This window comes from Sciurus vulgaris (assembly GCF_902686455.1).
Source record: "Sciurus vulgaris genome assembly, chromosome: 7".
NCBI lineage: Eukaryota > Metazoa > Chordata > Mammalia > Rodentia > Sciuridae > Sciurus > Sciurus vulgaris.
The window spans coordinates 52,762,634-52,778,408 of record NC_136467.1 but is presented as its reverse complement, the minus strand read 5'-3'; the positions used below and the strand labels follow the sequence as shown (position 1 = coordinate 52,778,408).

At 33.8% G+C, this 15,775-nt stretch overlaps 1 protein-coding gene across 4 annotated transcripts; it reads left to right on the top strand.

The window, feature by feature from the left end:
- Nucleotides 1-22: 22 nt before the first annotated feature.
- FAM229B (family with sequence similarity 229 member B) lies at nt 23-12,813 on the top strand. 4 transcript variants are annotated; one of them, XM_079149184.1, is made up of 4 exons: nt 23-139; nt 9,073-9,229; nt 10,364-10,502; nt 11,684-12,813. In XM_079149184.1, the coding sequence occupies exons 3-4, from the start codon at nt 10,378-10,380 to the stop codon at nt 11,799-11,801; spliced, it is 243 nt and encodes an 80-aa protein (XP_079005310.1). In that variant the 5' UTR covers nt 23-139; nt 9,073-9,229; nt 10,364-10,377; the 3' UTR covers nt 11,802-12,813. The 4 variants fall into 4 exon arrangements, with proteins under 4 accessions (XP_079005310.1, XP_079005309.1, XP_079005308.1 ...); XM_079149183.1 differs by having other exon boundaries at nt 38-139; nt 9,070-9,229; XM_079149182.1 differs by having other exon boundaries at nt 38-150; nt 9,070-9,229.
- Nucleotides 12,814-15,775: the final 2,962 nt, after the last annotated feature.

Below are 15,775 nucleotides of genomic sequence, written 5' to 3'. Positions count from 1 at the left end.
GGAGGGGGGGCGGAGCGGTCCGTCTGGAGACTGCGCAAGCGCACTTGCGTCTCATCGTTACCATAGCACCGGGCCTCCCGACCGCAGATCCTCGCTGCCTTGTCAACATCTTTGAGCATCGGCAGCTCCGGAGGCCGGGGTAACTGACGGGTAATCAGGCTTCGGAGTGGTATTTTAAATGTGTATCTTTAAACTGTGCGTGGGCTCTCAGAGGCTTAGTCTTCGTTCACAGTCTCAACACTTGGGCAGTGGGTCAAATTCCGTTTGCTCAGATTCCAAGGGGCGCTCCCTTAGCGTGGCTACCCAACAAACCCTTTGTTCTAATAGAAAACGAGCACTGTCGAGAGGGACAAAGACTCCCCGGATGAATGAATACACATTGCCAAGCTCAAATCGAAAATACTTTGACAAAAAGGACAAAGCTAAGTTCAGAGACCCAACTGGTGTTTGTTGAACGCCATATACTCTCCACATTAACTTCTAGGCCTCAAAAGAAGTTAAGGCAGATCCAGGATCAACAAGCTTGCAGTCTAATTGAAGACATGCACTAAATACTCAAAAGAATTGTGACTTACTATTGTGTGGCGCTAACAAGTGCATTCGATGAACAGGGTGTAGCAGAGTAAATAGAAGTCTGATGGAAGAGATGGGATTAAAGCATTTAATGTATGTAAAATGTTTAGATGGGATAGAGGAGGAAAAACTTGAAAAATCAAGCATTAGTGAAAATCACCAACTCTTTAAAATTGTCCCACATTAAAAAAATGCCATAAATTTTAATCAAATTAGATCGATTTTCAATTAACAACTCAGCACTTTTTAATGAAATTAACATTTTTCACAAGATTTCTGAGAAACTACAAAACCCTAAGAAACCGTCTTCATTTAATAAAAAATTATATGTGCCATTAGTGTGGTAATATGAGCCATAATATTAAATTGTTTATAACACCTTATTCCTTCATCAAGACAAATAATAATTATATACTTTCCTGAAAACTGATAAATTTGATATTGCAATAGGTTGTTTATATGGCTGAGGCTTTCCCATATTTTCATTTATTTTTTTCACATTAACATTTATACCTTGTGATAATCAGCACATTTAATCAATAAATTTTTGTAATTGCTGGATTTAATCTTCTTATTGGTAAGCTTGAAGTCAGTGGTGGAGGTGTACTGTGTTACTTTAGTTCTTAATGTTGAAGTCCCAAAGTTTGGGGTTTTCTAAATTTGCAAAACTTGAACAAGTTTGTAAGCAGTGATGTGAATAGGTCTGTATTGATGAGTTATGATGCCAGTTCATCTGGTATTCTGGCTTTTGCACAGCTCTACCCCTATTGCGGCCCCTGGAGTCATTATTCTCCAGAAAATGCACATGGCAAAGAAGTTCAATTAAGAAAGTATTAACGAGTCTCATTGATAGCTTTGATCTGGAGGGAATCAGATGATCTGCTTAAGAGTCAATCAAGGTGTAGAACCTTCCATACTAGTCATGTTAGAACCTCAATATAGGCAAATACACATTGGTTGAGGTAAGAAAAACTGAATAGCAGGCCATCCAGAGTCCCATAAGTAAGAAAAATGTTTTTTGCCTGAAGCCACTGAGATATTGGAGCGTGGTAGGCTTGGAGAGATAATTGGCTAACACAGAGAGAAAATAGATTGAACATTTCACATGCTAAATATGAACAAGAGAAAAAAAATCATTGAGAGTCATGCAGACTGTGATTATAAAAGGAAGGAAAGAGGGACGGAGGATAGCATGCAAAATGTGGATGAAGTACATGGTCTGGAACAAAAGCTAACCTAATGGGGACAAAGGAGAATTTATCATATATACTCTGTGCTCTAGAAGAACTTAATAAAGAGAATAGGAATACAATAAAAATAGGAACTTAAAGACGAGATGCTGAAATAATATATTGAGAAATAAGCTCTCTGAGCACTGTCTTGCCTGCTTTGTTCACTGCTATACCCCTAGTTCTCATAACCTTGCCTAGTATACAATACATAATAAATAAACATTTTTTGAAAAATGAAATAAAATAGTTAAAGAACTAAGAAAGTTGAAGACCAAAGCACACACCTTAAAGGACTAATGAATAGTTTTTAAAAAAGTGTGAAGTAACTTGTTTTTCTTTTTTGTACTGAAGAATGAACCCTGGGGCTCTTAACCACTGAGTCACATCCCAGTCCTTTTTATTTTTTAGTTTGAGACAGGGTCTTGCTAAGTTGCTGAGGGCCTTGCTAAGTTGTTGAGGCTGACTTTCAACTTTCAATCTGCCTGCCTCAGTCTCCTGGGCTGCTGGGATTACAGGTGTGCACCACGTTAAAGGACTAATGAATAATTTTTAAAAATGTGAAGTAGCTTCGATATTTTAGCTATTGTGAATAATGCTTCAATGAACACAAACGTGCAGATATTGTTTCAACAAACTGATTTCAATTCTTTGGATATTCAGTAGTCCCATCTTATCTGTGGGTGTCTCAAGTTGTAGATAGTAATAAACTCTGAATATGCTACATTTTCTATACATGCGTACTTATGATAATGTCTACAAGTTAAGCAAATAAATCAACAATTAGTATAATAAGGTAGAAGGGTTATAATACAATACTGTAATCAAAATGTCATATAATATGTATGTTTTAGGGCCATTAATAAATAAAACAACAGTTACTTGAACAGAAGCACTGTGATACCACAATAGCCAATCTAATAACTGACAGCTACTAAGTGACCAACAGGTGGTTATCATATACATTGTGGATGATATATGGACAAAGGGATAATTCATAGGCAGAATGGAGCAGGACAGTGTAAGATTTCATCATGCAATTCAGAATATGCAATTTAAAACTTAATGAATTGCCTATTTCTGGAATTTTCCATTTAATACTTTTGGATGATAGTTGACTGCAGATAATGAACTGTGAAAAGTAAAACCACAAATAAGGGGAGACTCTGAGTACCCAGAAGTGGGACTGCTGGATCATATGGTAGTTTCACGGTTAGTTTTTTGAGGAGCTTCCATATTGTTTATCATAATGGTTATAATAATTTATACTCCTACCAACGCTGTACAAGGATTCCCTTTATCTCTATATCCTGTGCCAGCACTTATTATCTTTTGTCTTTTTCATAATAGCCATTCTAACAGGTGTGAGGACATATATCTCTTGTGGTTTTAATTTACATGTCTCTGATGGTTAGTGATGTTGAACAGCTTTTCATATATCTGTTGGCCATTTTTATGCCTTCTTTTGAGAAATGTCTTTTCAGATAACTTGTCCACTTTTAAATTGGACTATTTGTTTTTATTGTTATTTAATAATATATTTTAGATATTATTTATCAGATGTATGGCTTGTAAATGTTTTCTACCCATTGTGGTTGTCTGCTTACTCATTTAAGTATTTCCTTGGCTGTGCAGGGGCTTTTGGTTTGATGCAATCTCATGTATCTTATATTTGCTTTTGTTGCTTAGAACTCTTGCTCAGACCAATGTTGTGGAACTTTCCCATGTTTTCTTCTAGTGACCTTGTAATTTTAGGTCTTGTTTTTAAATAATTTACTTTGAGCTGATTCTTATACGTGAAATAAGAAGCTTTCTGGTTTTTGTGGCAGAGACAAAGGCAGATGAGGAAAGGTTTGCACTGGCAGCTAACAATCACTAATAATTTACTGGTCAAAAGTAGTTATATGGACCCCAAATAATCATAAGATGCAAGGAATCACAATTCCCGAAAGTCAGAAATTCAGAAATATTTGATGAACGTTGGTAAGTACTGTATAAACTTACTCAGACCTACAGCATCTGTGGTAGGCAGCCTCAAAGATGATACCCAATGATCTCTTTCTCCTATTCTCATATAATCCCCTCTCTTAGAGACGGGGATACACGTAGTGACTTCTTTTCTGATGAATAGAGAACACAGCCCAATGGAACCTTGAATTGAGACAGAATTGAGAATTCCAGGAGACAAATACAGTTGAAATTTGCAAGGCAGAATGCCAGAGAGGAGATAGAGTATACAAAAAGACAGTTCTGGAGATCTTCAAGGGACTCCTCGTGAATACTAAGGGCATGCATATGTGAAAGCTACCTAAGACTGAGGGTGAAGCCCCTGGAAATAAGCATACAAAACAATTCCCACGGGCCCAGAAAGGGATGGTTCTAATTATTCACATTCCCTATATCTTAAGTGAAGAGCTCTTATAATCCATGAAACATTGAGTTGAGTACTCAGAGAGGTAATTTGCCTCAGTAGTAGAGACAAACTAGTTCTAGATGAAAGGCTGTTTAAATCTAGCCTAAGCAAGCATAAAACCAAGTTTCCAAAAAGCCCAGCTGTTTCTAAATAACTGTGTCTTAGACTAAAATTCAAAAGTACTTAGAGGGCTAAAAATAAAATTATTCAGTAATGTGAATTCACAGTGTCTGGCATTTAAATAAACATTTCTGTGTATGCAAAGACAAGCCCCATGATGAGAAAAATATCAGTTAAAAACAGATCAGGAAATGTACAAATGAAAGAATTAGTAAACAAGGACATTAAAGCAACTGTTATAAATACACAGCATGTGTTCAAGAAAGCAGAGGAAGCACAAGAACATTAAGAAGAGACAAAAACAAAACAAAACAAAAAAAACCAAACCAACCAACCAATCAACCAACCAAACAAACAAGAAAACATATCCAAACTGGCCATCTAGAGATGAAAAGTACAATATTTCAGGTGAAAAATAATGGAATTAAGAGCAGATTAGACATTGTAAAGGAAACTCTCCAAAATAAAATGGAGAACCGAGATTTTTTTTTTTTCCTAAGAAAGTAGGGTTAATGAGATGTGGTATAACTTCAAACAGTTTAATATACATGCATTTGGAGGTCCAGAAGGAGGGAATAAAAAGTACTTGAAAAATCATGGCTATGAAATTTCCAAATGTGATAAAAATTATGGACCTACAAATATAAGAAGCTCAGTGAACATTAGGCAAAAGAAACAGGAGGAAAACTGTACCTGTTGCTTAATATTGGTAAATTAAGAATGAACTTAAAAGCAGCCAGAGAGAAAAGACACATTACATACAGAGGGGAAAAAATGATAGCAGACTTCTTGTAATAAAACAATGCAAGCCAGAAAACAGTGGAACAAAATATGGAAAATACTTAAAATTTTCAATTTAGGCTGGGGATATAGCTCAGAGGTAGAGTGATTGCCTATTATGTACAATGCCCTGGATTCATTCCCCAGCACTGGAAAAAAATATCTATACCCAGAGAAAATAGTATTCAAGAATGAAAATGAAATAGATACAAAAGCTCAATGAATTAATCACCAGAAGATCATCACTGTTCAGTGAAAATATTCAGGCAAAAGAGAAATGATGTCAGGTGAAAATCTGGATGTACTCAAAGGTACAAAGAACATCGAATATAATAAATACATAGGTAAATATAAAAAACCTTTTTTAAAATCTCCTTAAAATATAATTAAAGAAAAACTAAAATGTTATGGTAATCATAGTAGTAAAATGACAATAAAATACATAGCAAAAAAGGAGAAATAAAATATACTATAGTCAAGTTGTTATAGTATACATGAAATGTTATAATTTTATTTGAAGGCAGATTGTCAGATGTTAAAAGATGTATACTATAAGCTCTGAAGAAACCAAAAACAAAACAAAATACAAGGATGTATAAAAATAAATGACAGATAAAATTGATTCATAAAGTATACTAAGTTCATCCAAAATAACAAAATTTTAATAAAGGGGGAGCAGAGAACTGATTGCCCAAATAGAAGGCAAATAGCAAAATGACATGTTTAAATTCAAACTTTACTACATTCAATGTAAATAATCCAAACACCTTTATTTAAAAAACAAGAGTCACTGGAGTGGATAAAATAAGCAAGACTGAACTATATACTATTTATAAGAAACCTACTTGGAATGTGAAAATAAAATAGGTTAAAAGTAAAAGAATAGGAAGAGACATCATGCTACATTAACCAATAGGAAGAAGCTATACAAATATCATACAGAGTAAATTCAGAGCAAAGAATTTTATCAGGGATAAAGATATTTTTTAATGATAAAGGTTTCAGTTCATCTGAAGGACATAGCAATACTATGTGTTTATACACATAATAACAACACTTTGAAATTATAAAAACTGGCAGAATTGAGAGGAAAAATAGATAATTTACCATTATAAAGATTTCAGTGCCCCTATTTCAACAGTGAACAAGTGTAAAGAAATAATATGAAAGAATTGAACATTGTCAACCAATTATACTTTACCTAACAACAGTAAAAGACATGTCCTTTTCCAGTATACATGGACGACTTACAAAGATAGTGCATATTCTGTCCATGAAAACAATTCTCAATTAGTTTTAAAATATTCAAATCAAGCAAAAGAATGTTCTCTGACTAAACTGAAATCTAATTAGAAGTAAGTAACAAATATAGAACATTCCCAACTATTTGAAAACTAGACCATATAATTGTGAATAACTCATAGGTCAAAGAAGAAAGCATTGTAAATTATTTTTAGTATGTATTTTCTCAAAAGGCAAGTTTTAACTGAAGTAAGTGAAAATAGAAAATTTCAAAATTTATAGAATGCAGGAAAAGTGTGCTTTAATGGAAACTTATGAAATTAAATGATTATATTAGGAAAGAAAAAGTCCCAAATCAATGACTAAGCTTCCCCCTTTAGAAACTTGAAAAAGAAAAACAAAAATTTTACCAAAGTAAATAGAAGAGAGGAAATAGTAAAGAGTGGAGTGGAAAATCAAATATATTAGAAAACAAAATTAATAGAGAAAAAACAAATACAACCTCTACATGCGTGCTGAGAAATTAAAATCCTTTGGCAGTCTCCTTTGTTCATAAAGTCTAAACTCTTTAACTTGATTTCATGCTTCTGCATGGTTTGGGCTGTACTTATCTCTTGGACCACATCTCCCTTTTGTTTTTTATGCTGTGCTTATGCCACCTTTCAGATCTTTTATTGTCCTCTTTATTAGCATGTGACCTTTGCACAGTTTCCTGTTTTCCTCCTCCCTGTCTCAGTATCTTTGACTCTTACTCTTTTCCTCCTCATCCTTTAGATTTAGATTTGATATTCCAGTCTAGAAATATCCTACCCTAATATGTAACTTCACTAGAGCAGAATATGTGTTTGCTCTTGCTCAGTCTTTTATCCTGAATGCTTAACTCATGCCTTGCTCATGATAGATTTTTAGAAAATATTTGTTGAATGAATGAATGAAGTGTAATCATAGTTCTGTTTTCTTAGGACCAGTTCAAACATCATTCCTTTTTGACATTTCTAATTAATATCCTGAGAATTGAAAGATTATTTTTGGATTTATGATCGTTACGAGAAAGTATTTAAGAGATTTCATAATCTTATCTATCATTTTTACTTCATTTATTTAACCATTGCTTTGTAAGGATCTTTTTTTTTTTTGGTACCAGGTATTGAACCCAAGAGTGCTTAACCACTGAACCACATCCCCAACCCCTATCCCCGCTTTTAAAATATTTTTTATTTAGACACAGTGTCTTGCTTTGTTGCTTAAGACCTTGCTAAGTTGCTAAGTCTGGCTTTGAAATCACAATCCTCCTGCCTCATCCTCCTGAGCTGCTGCGATTACAGGCATGTGCCACTGTGGTGGGCTGTAAGGATCTTCTATAGAGTCTAATTCATTTTGTCTTTTGATGAATTATTACTCAAGTACTGTAAAGTTTGATCATTAGGATTACTGTTTGGTTTGGTTTCACCCTATCTACACATGATATGTGGCACAATTTATACCAAATGAGCTAGTTAAAAATAGTGGTAAATTAGAGGGATTAATTAACATGTGCAAAGGAGATATTTTACTTTCTATTTACAATACCATTTTCCATATAAACTGGTGGCGATTTGCTCAGAATTAGAGCTAACATTGTGTTAAAATTCATACCTAATTCTGATGTCAAAACCCATCACTTTCCACTGCCACCTTCTCTCCAACATGTAAACTGTTAAAAAATTTTGCCATCCTAAGGAACAAATATTTAAGTCCTAATGATGCATTAGCTAACAATGGCCAGCAATTATTTCAGTTTGTCTGACTGTGACACAGTGGGTTAAACTTAGATTTCTCCAAGCTAAAATTGTAATCAACTCATTCACAGATAGCACCCTAGTAAGAAAAAAGAAGGTAGAGGTAAGATTTTTATCTAACATAAACTTAATTATTATGTAAATTGCTAATTTTTATAACAATGAAATCATAGCAAGTGGGAACTTAATATACTATGTAGGTAATAATATTTTCATCAAGTTGCACTAGCATTTAGTAGTTTAGTGATTACCAATGACAACTGAAAAATTGTTCACTGAAGAATAATATTCTGCCTTAAAGGTTAAACTTAAGCATTACTAAGGAGGGCAGACTCTCAGTGAAGTAAGCTGTTAAGCTGTTGATACAGAAGCCAAGAACTAGTTGGGAGAGGGAGAGCAGTCCAGAGAAATGCAGATGGAATTAGCAAAGAAGAAACTCAATGACAAAGAAACAGAATAACAAGGACAGTACAAGATATATTCTTCCTTTTGCGGTTGTGATTATTTCTCCATTTTGGAATTTTAAGGATCTCTTGAAAAAAGAAGAAAGAAGAGGGTAGTCCAGGCATTAGAAGAGCTAGTCCAGAGTATAAAGAATATTGCCATTTAAGAAGAGCTAGAGAAATTTCTTTTTGGATTTGAGAGTGTTAGAATGAGATGAGGAGATAGGTTGAATTAATTTGTTTTATTAGTTAAGGGAAAGTCTGAGAGATAAAGAGAATGAGGAAAATGGGATTAGTGAGAAGAATCACATGTGATTTTTGTGCAGATCAGTTAGACTGTAGGTCTTCATTCATAGATCAGAATGTTTAATATTGTTGGAAAATAAGGCAGCGACAATAAGAATAAAACTAACCCCCCCAAGAGACACTTATATTTTATTCAAGTTTCATCTTGTTGCTAGAGTTATGAATTGAGATATGTGATTTTTCAGCAGGTGGGAAACTATGTGAAAGAATCTTCTGATGTCATAATTTCTGGGTGTCGCTGGAACATTTGATCATCATTCCTTTGGCAATTCTAGCTTTCTATGGAAGGTCAGTAGAAGCAATTGATTTATTCACCTCTACAGGAATCAGACTCGGCCTATTTTGGTAAGTGTACATTTCCTTGATCAAGTTAGCTAAAACTTAATACCTAGATGGGCAGACAGATTAAACCATAGAGTTTACTAAGGTTTTACTAAATAATTATTGAGCAAAAAAAATTTTTCATGATACTGACAGTCTATAAAAATCACTGTACTCAAATTCTTAAACCTTAATAATTTGGTTTTGTTGTTATCACCAATAAATATTTACTTATTAGGCATAGAATACTATACTAGGCATAGAAACAGTTTTAAGACATTTTTTATTTTTCCTGTCCTCTGTGGGTTAATAGTTGAAGACATGTAAATTTTTTCAAGAACTGTTATGGGTATTAAAGATTCAGTGGAGACAAAGATAGACATAGAATAGGGGGCTACTCAGCAAAACATTTATAAACTACTAGTGCAGTGTTTCTAAACAGGGAGAAATTTTTCCTCTTTCCCTCACCAAGGGACACTCAGCAATATCTGGACATTTTTTACTATCTCAGTTGGGAGAAAGATACTGTTAGCATCTAGGAGACAAATGTTGCAGAATATTCTATAACATACAGGAAAGTCTACCTTCCCTAACTAGGAATCATCTGGTCCTAAATGACAATAGTGTCATGTTTTTGAGAAACCCAGTATTAGACTGATGATCTCTGTTACAAAACAAAGGTGTTATGAAAACTTAGATAATGAGGGTTATGATAGGTTTTTTTCTAAGAAACTGAAATGTAAATTCTGGCTTAGTGGGTAAGTTGACCCTAGCAAGTGAAGGGTGGCAGCAGTGGATGGGGAAGAGTTCTAAGCAAAGGCAACAGTAGAATTTATTACTGTGCGTGTGTGTGTGTGTGTGTGTGTGTGTGTGTGTGTGTGTATTCATCACAGATATTGTTAACCATAGTACAGTTATGTTAACCAAAGGGCATATGTTATCTTAATCACTTAGTGTGGCAATCTTGTAATTGTTACAAGACTTAAAATTGTATATAATAGATTATTGTGTAATATATTATTTTACCTTTTTATAGATATTTAAAAATGTTACTTTCAGAATGATTCCATGTACATATAACAAAACAGTAACATTGAAAATTTCAAATAACTCATTGAAGATATCCCCTTCCTTCTTTATTTTATTTTTCTTGTCTAGGTTTTCAGTGAATTATGCCTTTTCGGTTTGGGACCCAGCCAAGGAGGTTTCCAGTGGAAGGAGGAGATTCTTCAATTGGGCTAGAATCGGGGCTGAGCTCAAGTGCTGCCTGTAATGGAAAAGAGATGTCACCAAATAGGTAAAGTCTTCTCATCCTGACAACTGAGGAAATATATATTGTCTATCATCAGTAAGATTTAGCTGATATTCAGTGTTAGCAAAAAAAAAAAAAAAAACAAACAAAAAAAAAACCTAGGAATTTAAACACTGCTGTTATTCAATTAATGTTAAAGAGCCCAGTTTTTTTTTTCTTGAAGCACAGAGTTTGTATTTTGTATCTCTGTAATTCTCTCTCTTTTTAGTAAATTTTTAGCATCTTGTTTTGTTGATAGTTTTCAAGATTAGACAATGCTCAATTAAACAAACCTTTAGTGCTGTTATATGCCAGGCACTGTGGTAGTAGGTCAGGCTACAAATAGAAAACACACAGATCTCAGATTTAGTGTCACTTTGATTAGATACTGTCTTTGACAGCAAGAATATTGTAACAGTATAAAGAGTCTATGAAAGAAATCATTTTTGTAAAGTTAAAGAAAACTATAATAAATAGGATTTGTTCCATTCTTCTGCTGTTTTCTGTAGCAAAACAGTAAATACTACATTGTTAGAAATTTTGGGGACACAAATTTAATATTGATAAGGTAGGTGACTTTAAAAATTAAAGTTTTTCAAGGATGTAATGGTTTGTACTACTTTGGAAGTAATGAGTTTCTCTTTAAAAATTTCAAGGCTGGGTGAGTACTTGGTGGGAATGTTGGAAAGAAAATTCAGACACTACATGTATTTTTGGTGTAAGTGACATTTAAGAGCTATTTCAAACCTGAGATTCTATCTACATTTGATTATTTGTGGAATATTGTGTTCAATATTTTTCATAAATATTCTAGATTTGAAATCATTCAACTAAAATGATTCTTAACGTACACTTATGAGTGAATTGCCATAATGTTATCACTTAAATTTATAGCAATATACTTTATTTACCATTTAGCAATTCCTGCACACCTTTCAAAATAAACATCTGAAGGGTTATTTTGGTGTTTGTGAATTTTCAGTAATTAAATATTTGGCAACAGCCACAGTTTCTTTGCTACATAAGTCTAGAATGTTAGGCTCATTAGTGCCTCTATGTTGTACTTGTTTGCCATTTAGAGATTTCAAAGTGATTTAAAACACTTGAATATATACTCAAACTTTGGTGCTGTAAAAATTTTCCTGTTTGTTGTCTAATTATTACATGTTATTTGCTCTTTTATTCAGGCAACTCCGAAGATGCCCCGGAAGTCATTGCCTGACGATAACTGATGTTCCCATCACTGTCTATGCAACAATGCGAAAGCCACCTGCACAAAGCAGCAAGGAAATGCATCCTAAATAGCATCATTAAGTCCATTGTCGAGGGTTGACTAGGTCAAGGGTAATGGGGCAAGATCATCTTATGATCTGGTAAACAAATAAAAGTGGTGGCACCGTTGGATGATGACAATAGTTGAACTATTTTATTTTAGTAAAAAAGAGAAATGTAACCAGTAAAAAGTACATAATGATAAATTATCAGTTATGTTAAATAGACAAGGCAGAATAATATTTCATAATGAGAAAGTACCTTAGAGATCATCTTGCTTACAGTGGATCATTAATAATAATTTAAGATGAAACAATCCACCATAGTTATCAATCAGATGGGGCCTCTTTTATTTGATTCTTTAAATTATTTCAATCTCTATTAAGTTTCTCTGATAAATTTCTGAGCTGCTTTTCTATTTCTTGAAATCACTGGGCTTCTGTAAAACAGCTATTTTGAATTTTCTGTCAGACAGTAAATTCCATCTCCATATCTTTAAGACCAGTCACTAACACCTTATTTTGTTCATTTGATGCCATCATGTTTCCCTGTTGATCCTGACTCTTGTGGTCATGAGTTGGTATCTGCAAATTGATAAAGGTACCTAAATCAGTCTTTATAGTTTGGGTGTATTTGGGAGTTTCCTATAGGAATAAGCTTGTCTAGACAGTCAGGGAAGATTGACTGGTTAGGTCACTAAGCCTATGGAAACTTCAGTCATTGCAGTCTTAGGGATACCCTAAGCTCAGGACCACTGCCTGTAGAATCCTGGACTGCCAGGCTGATGTAGTGCTTGGTCAAACTCAAAGCCTATGGCTGCTAGGCCAGCACAGTGTTAGGCAGATGGCCAGCTCACTGCTGAGGTTTATTCAGGGCCCAAGCCTGCTATAGTTTGCTGGTGGTGACATAGGCTAGAACTTGAGCTCATCCTACTGGAGCCGTGGTTTTCTATCTTGAGTTGAAGTGGGTCTAGGGCTTCTGTCTCTGGGTATTGGACTGCTCTTGGGTCAAGGGGTTCTGCTTGGTGCTAGCTTTTACTGTGGTGACCTAGTGCTAGCTTTTACTGTGGTGACCTAGCACTGAATTCCAAGGCAAACTCCTAAGCTTGCTTCCCTCTCCTTCCTCCAAGTGGATAGGGACTTTCTCTACACTGCTCTGTCAGCAGTTAGGAGGGTAACATGAAAACTCTCCTTCCTATTCTCTTCAATGTGTCTTTTTGTTTTTTATTATTGTATAAAAAGCAGGATCTCTCACCTGGTTTCCTTAACTTGTGTGAAGTTTTTTTTTTTTTTTTAATGTGCATAGACTTTTTGTGGGGAGATGGTCATTGATGAGTCCTTATCTACCATCTTGCTTCTCAGGTGGGGCCTATTTTAAATACTTAATGTGTTTTAAGTTAATTTTCTTTGTTTGTATTTAGGTTGATATTTGGCTAAAACCTTTAATCTGACTACCCTAGCTCATTTCTGGCTTAATATCTTTTGATAATGCTCTTCCAAAAATTATGTTGGGTAAGCAATGGAGTCCTGGGGGATGTGCTTTTTGGAAGAATACCCAAGATCAAAAGTTCCTAGTTCATGGTTAATCTGCATAGTATTTTTACTACTTCCATATGGGAGAACAGGTTACTGGTTAGATTTATTAATAAGGTCAAGGCTATGGTTTTAATCCCTATCTTTTCCAGGAAAAATGTCCCATTATCACATTATGCCCCAAGTCCTAACCAGTCATCTTGAAACTGTCAGTATTGAAAAAGTTCAGATGGATCTTTTTACTTGATTAAGCTTAATAATAACCTTTGTGGTTTAGGCCATCTCTATATATTTTCTCTTTCTTGCTGCAATAGTCCCCAAAACTTGCTTTCCTTTCCTCTTAATAGCTGCCACCATTCATCCAATGAAATTGTATTCTCCAAAGGACTGACTTAAGGTCAGTTAAAATTCTCTCAGTTCAATGTCTACCTTACTGTTCCTGAAAAGATACATAGTTCTTTTTTTAATGAAAAATTTATTAGCATATAATTATATGTACATATATGCATATGTATTATATTATTTGAAAAAGAAAAAAAAATGCTGTGCAGTTATAAAATGACATACTCTTATAGCTTATACTTTTATCTGGGAGCTTTTTGAGTTCCAACCAACCAAAGAGGAAAGACCTTGATGAACGTGTGGGTCATTGAGTAGAGATTCAAAAAGGTCATGTCTCTGTAGGAGGACTAAATTAATTCTAGTCTAAAGGTTAGTGTATGCTAACTTTAACAAAACTTAAAAATAAGACTTGAGACAATCAAGATGATGCCTAAGTAATACAAATATATGCCAGATACAAGTGTAACACTCCTCAAAGGAAGAAAAGAAAACTCAGACAGGAAATTGCCCAAGACTGGTAAAAGAATAACAGGAAAGGAGAAGTGATAAAAAATTCCTCAGAGTTCATCCAAGGCTGGAAATAATTTGTTTCAACTATCATGATGAAAAGTTCTTTTATTACATGGATCTTGAGTGTTAGGAAGTATTATCAGAGTGGGATGGGAGTGGACTTGGGAAGATGATGGGGAAGGCTGCTCTGAACCGTCTCTAACAATGCTAAGAACAAGACTTGAAAAGATAAGACTGATTCCAAATATCTTAACTGTATCCAAGTGGGGGGAAACTCAAAATTTAAAGAACTAAGATGAAATCCATCACCAAATATATAAAATCCATAATGATCAGCATCTAATAAAAAATTAATGGGCAAGCAAAAAAGAAAAGAAAATATAATCCATAGTCAGGAGAATCTTCAGTCAGTAGAAAAATACTCAGAATGATTAAATTATGATAGCTTAATATACAAGCTATCATAAATACACTCACTCATGTTCAAGTAGTGGATGTGAAGACACAATATGGAAGTTTTAGAAAGGACCTAAGTAGAACTATAGAATGAAAATATCTGAAATAAAAAATACACACTGAATAGGAATAAGAGACTAGATAATGGAAGTTAAAATATTAATGAACTTAAAGACATAGCTGTCCAAATTATCCAAAATGTAATGTTACAAAAAAAAAAATGAATGAATAAAATAGCATAAATTTTTGTGTTTCATCATCAAGCACTCTTAATATATGCAAGAAAGTTTCCCTGAAGATAAACAAATATTTGAAAAAATAAGGGGCAGAAGTTTTCCAAATATGATGAAAACTATAAACTGGCAGGTGTAAGCAGCTTAACTAACTCCCTTATAGGAGAAGAAACATGGAAGAAACAAAACAGTGATATACCATAATTAAAGATAAAATCTTTTTTTTAAAAATTTTTACTCTCCATGGTATTTAATGTGCTGGTATAGCGTGTTCTTAAAGAAAATGTAAAAATATTCTATCTCTCTAGAAGAATTTAGTTTTTTGGATTGATTATTTCTATTGTTTGTGAATATACCTTTTTATTTTTTATTTTTTCAAAATATAGTCTGTAAAGATAAAATCTTATAATTGATCAGTGAATGACCCAGAGGAACAAAATGAGAGCACATTTTTCATCAGAAAACATGTATTCAAGAAGGCAATGAAACAATGTTTGCAATATCTTTCAAAAATGAAAATAGACAAGACATTTTAGCCAGACAAATGCTGAGACTTTAGTAGATTTGCACTAAAAGAGATTTGAAGAATTTTTTTGACAGAAATGGTGCTAAATAGAAATTTAGATCTACAGAAAGAGCGCAAGAGATGGAAAAGATGTGGGTAAATTTATAAGCCATTTCCTCATTTTAAAACATTAGGGAACCAAAAGGAAAATGGCAGCAAAGATAACTTACATAAAAATAATGTATGATAATAATAGCAACAAGAGGGAAAGAAAACTGAAAGTTTACTTTTATAAATAAGTGTATAAAATGGCCCAATAGTATTTGAAGATAGACTATGGTAAAGTAAATATGTAAGTTATAAACTTGAGTTATCCCTAAAAACAATAATAAGTAGAGTTACTATACAGTGGAGATTAAATAAAATAAG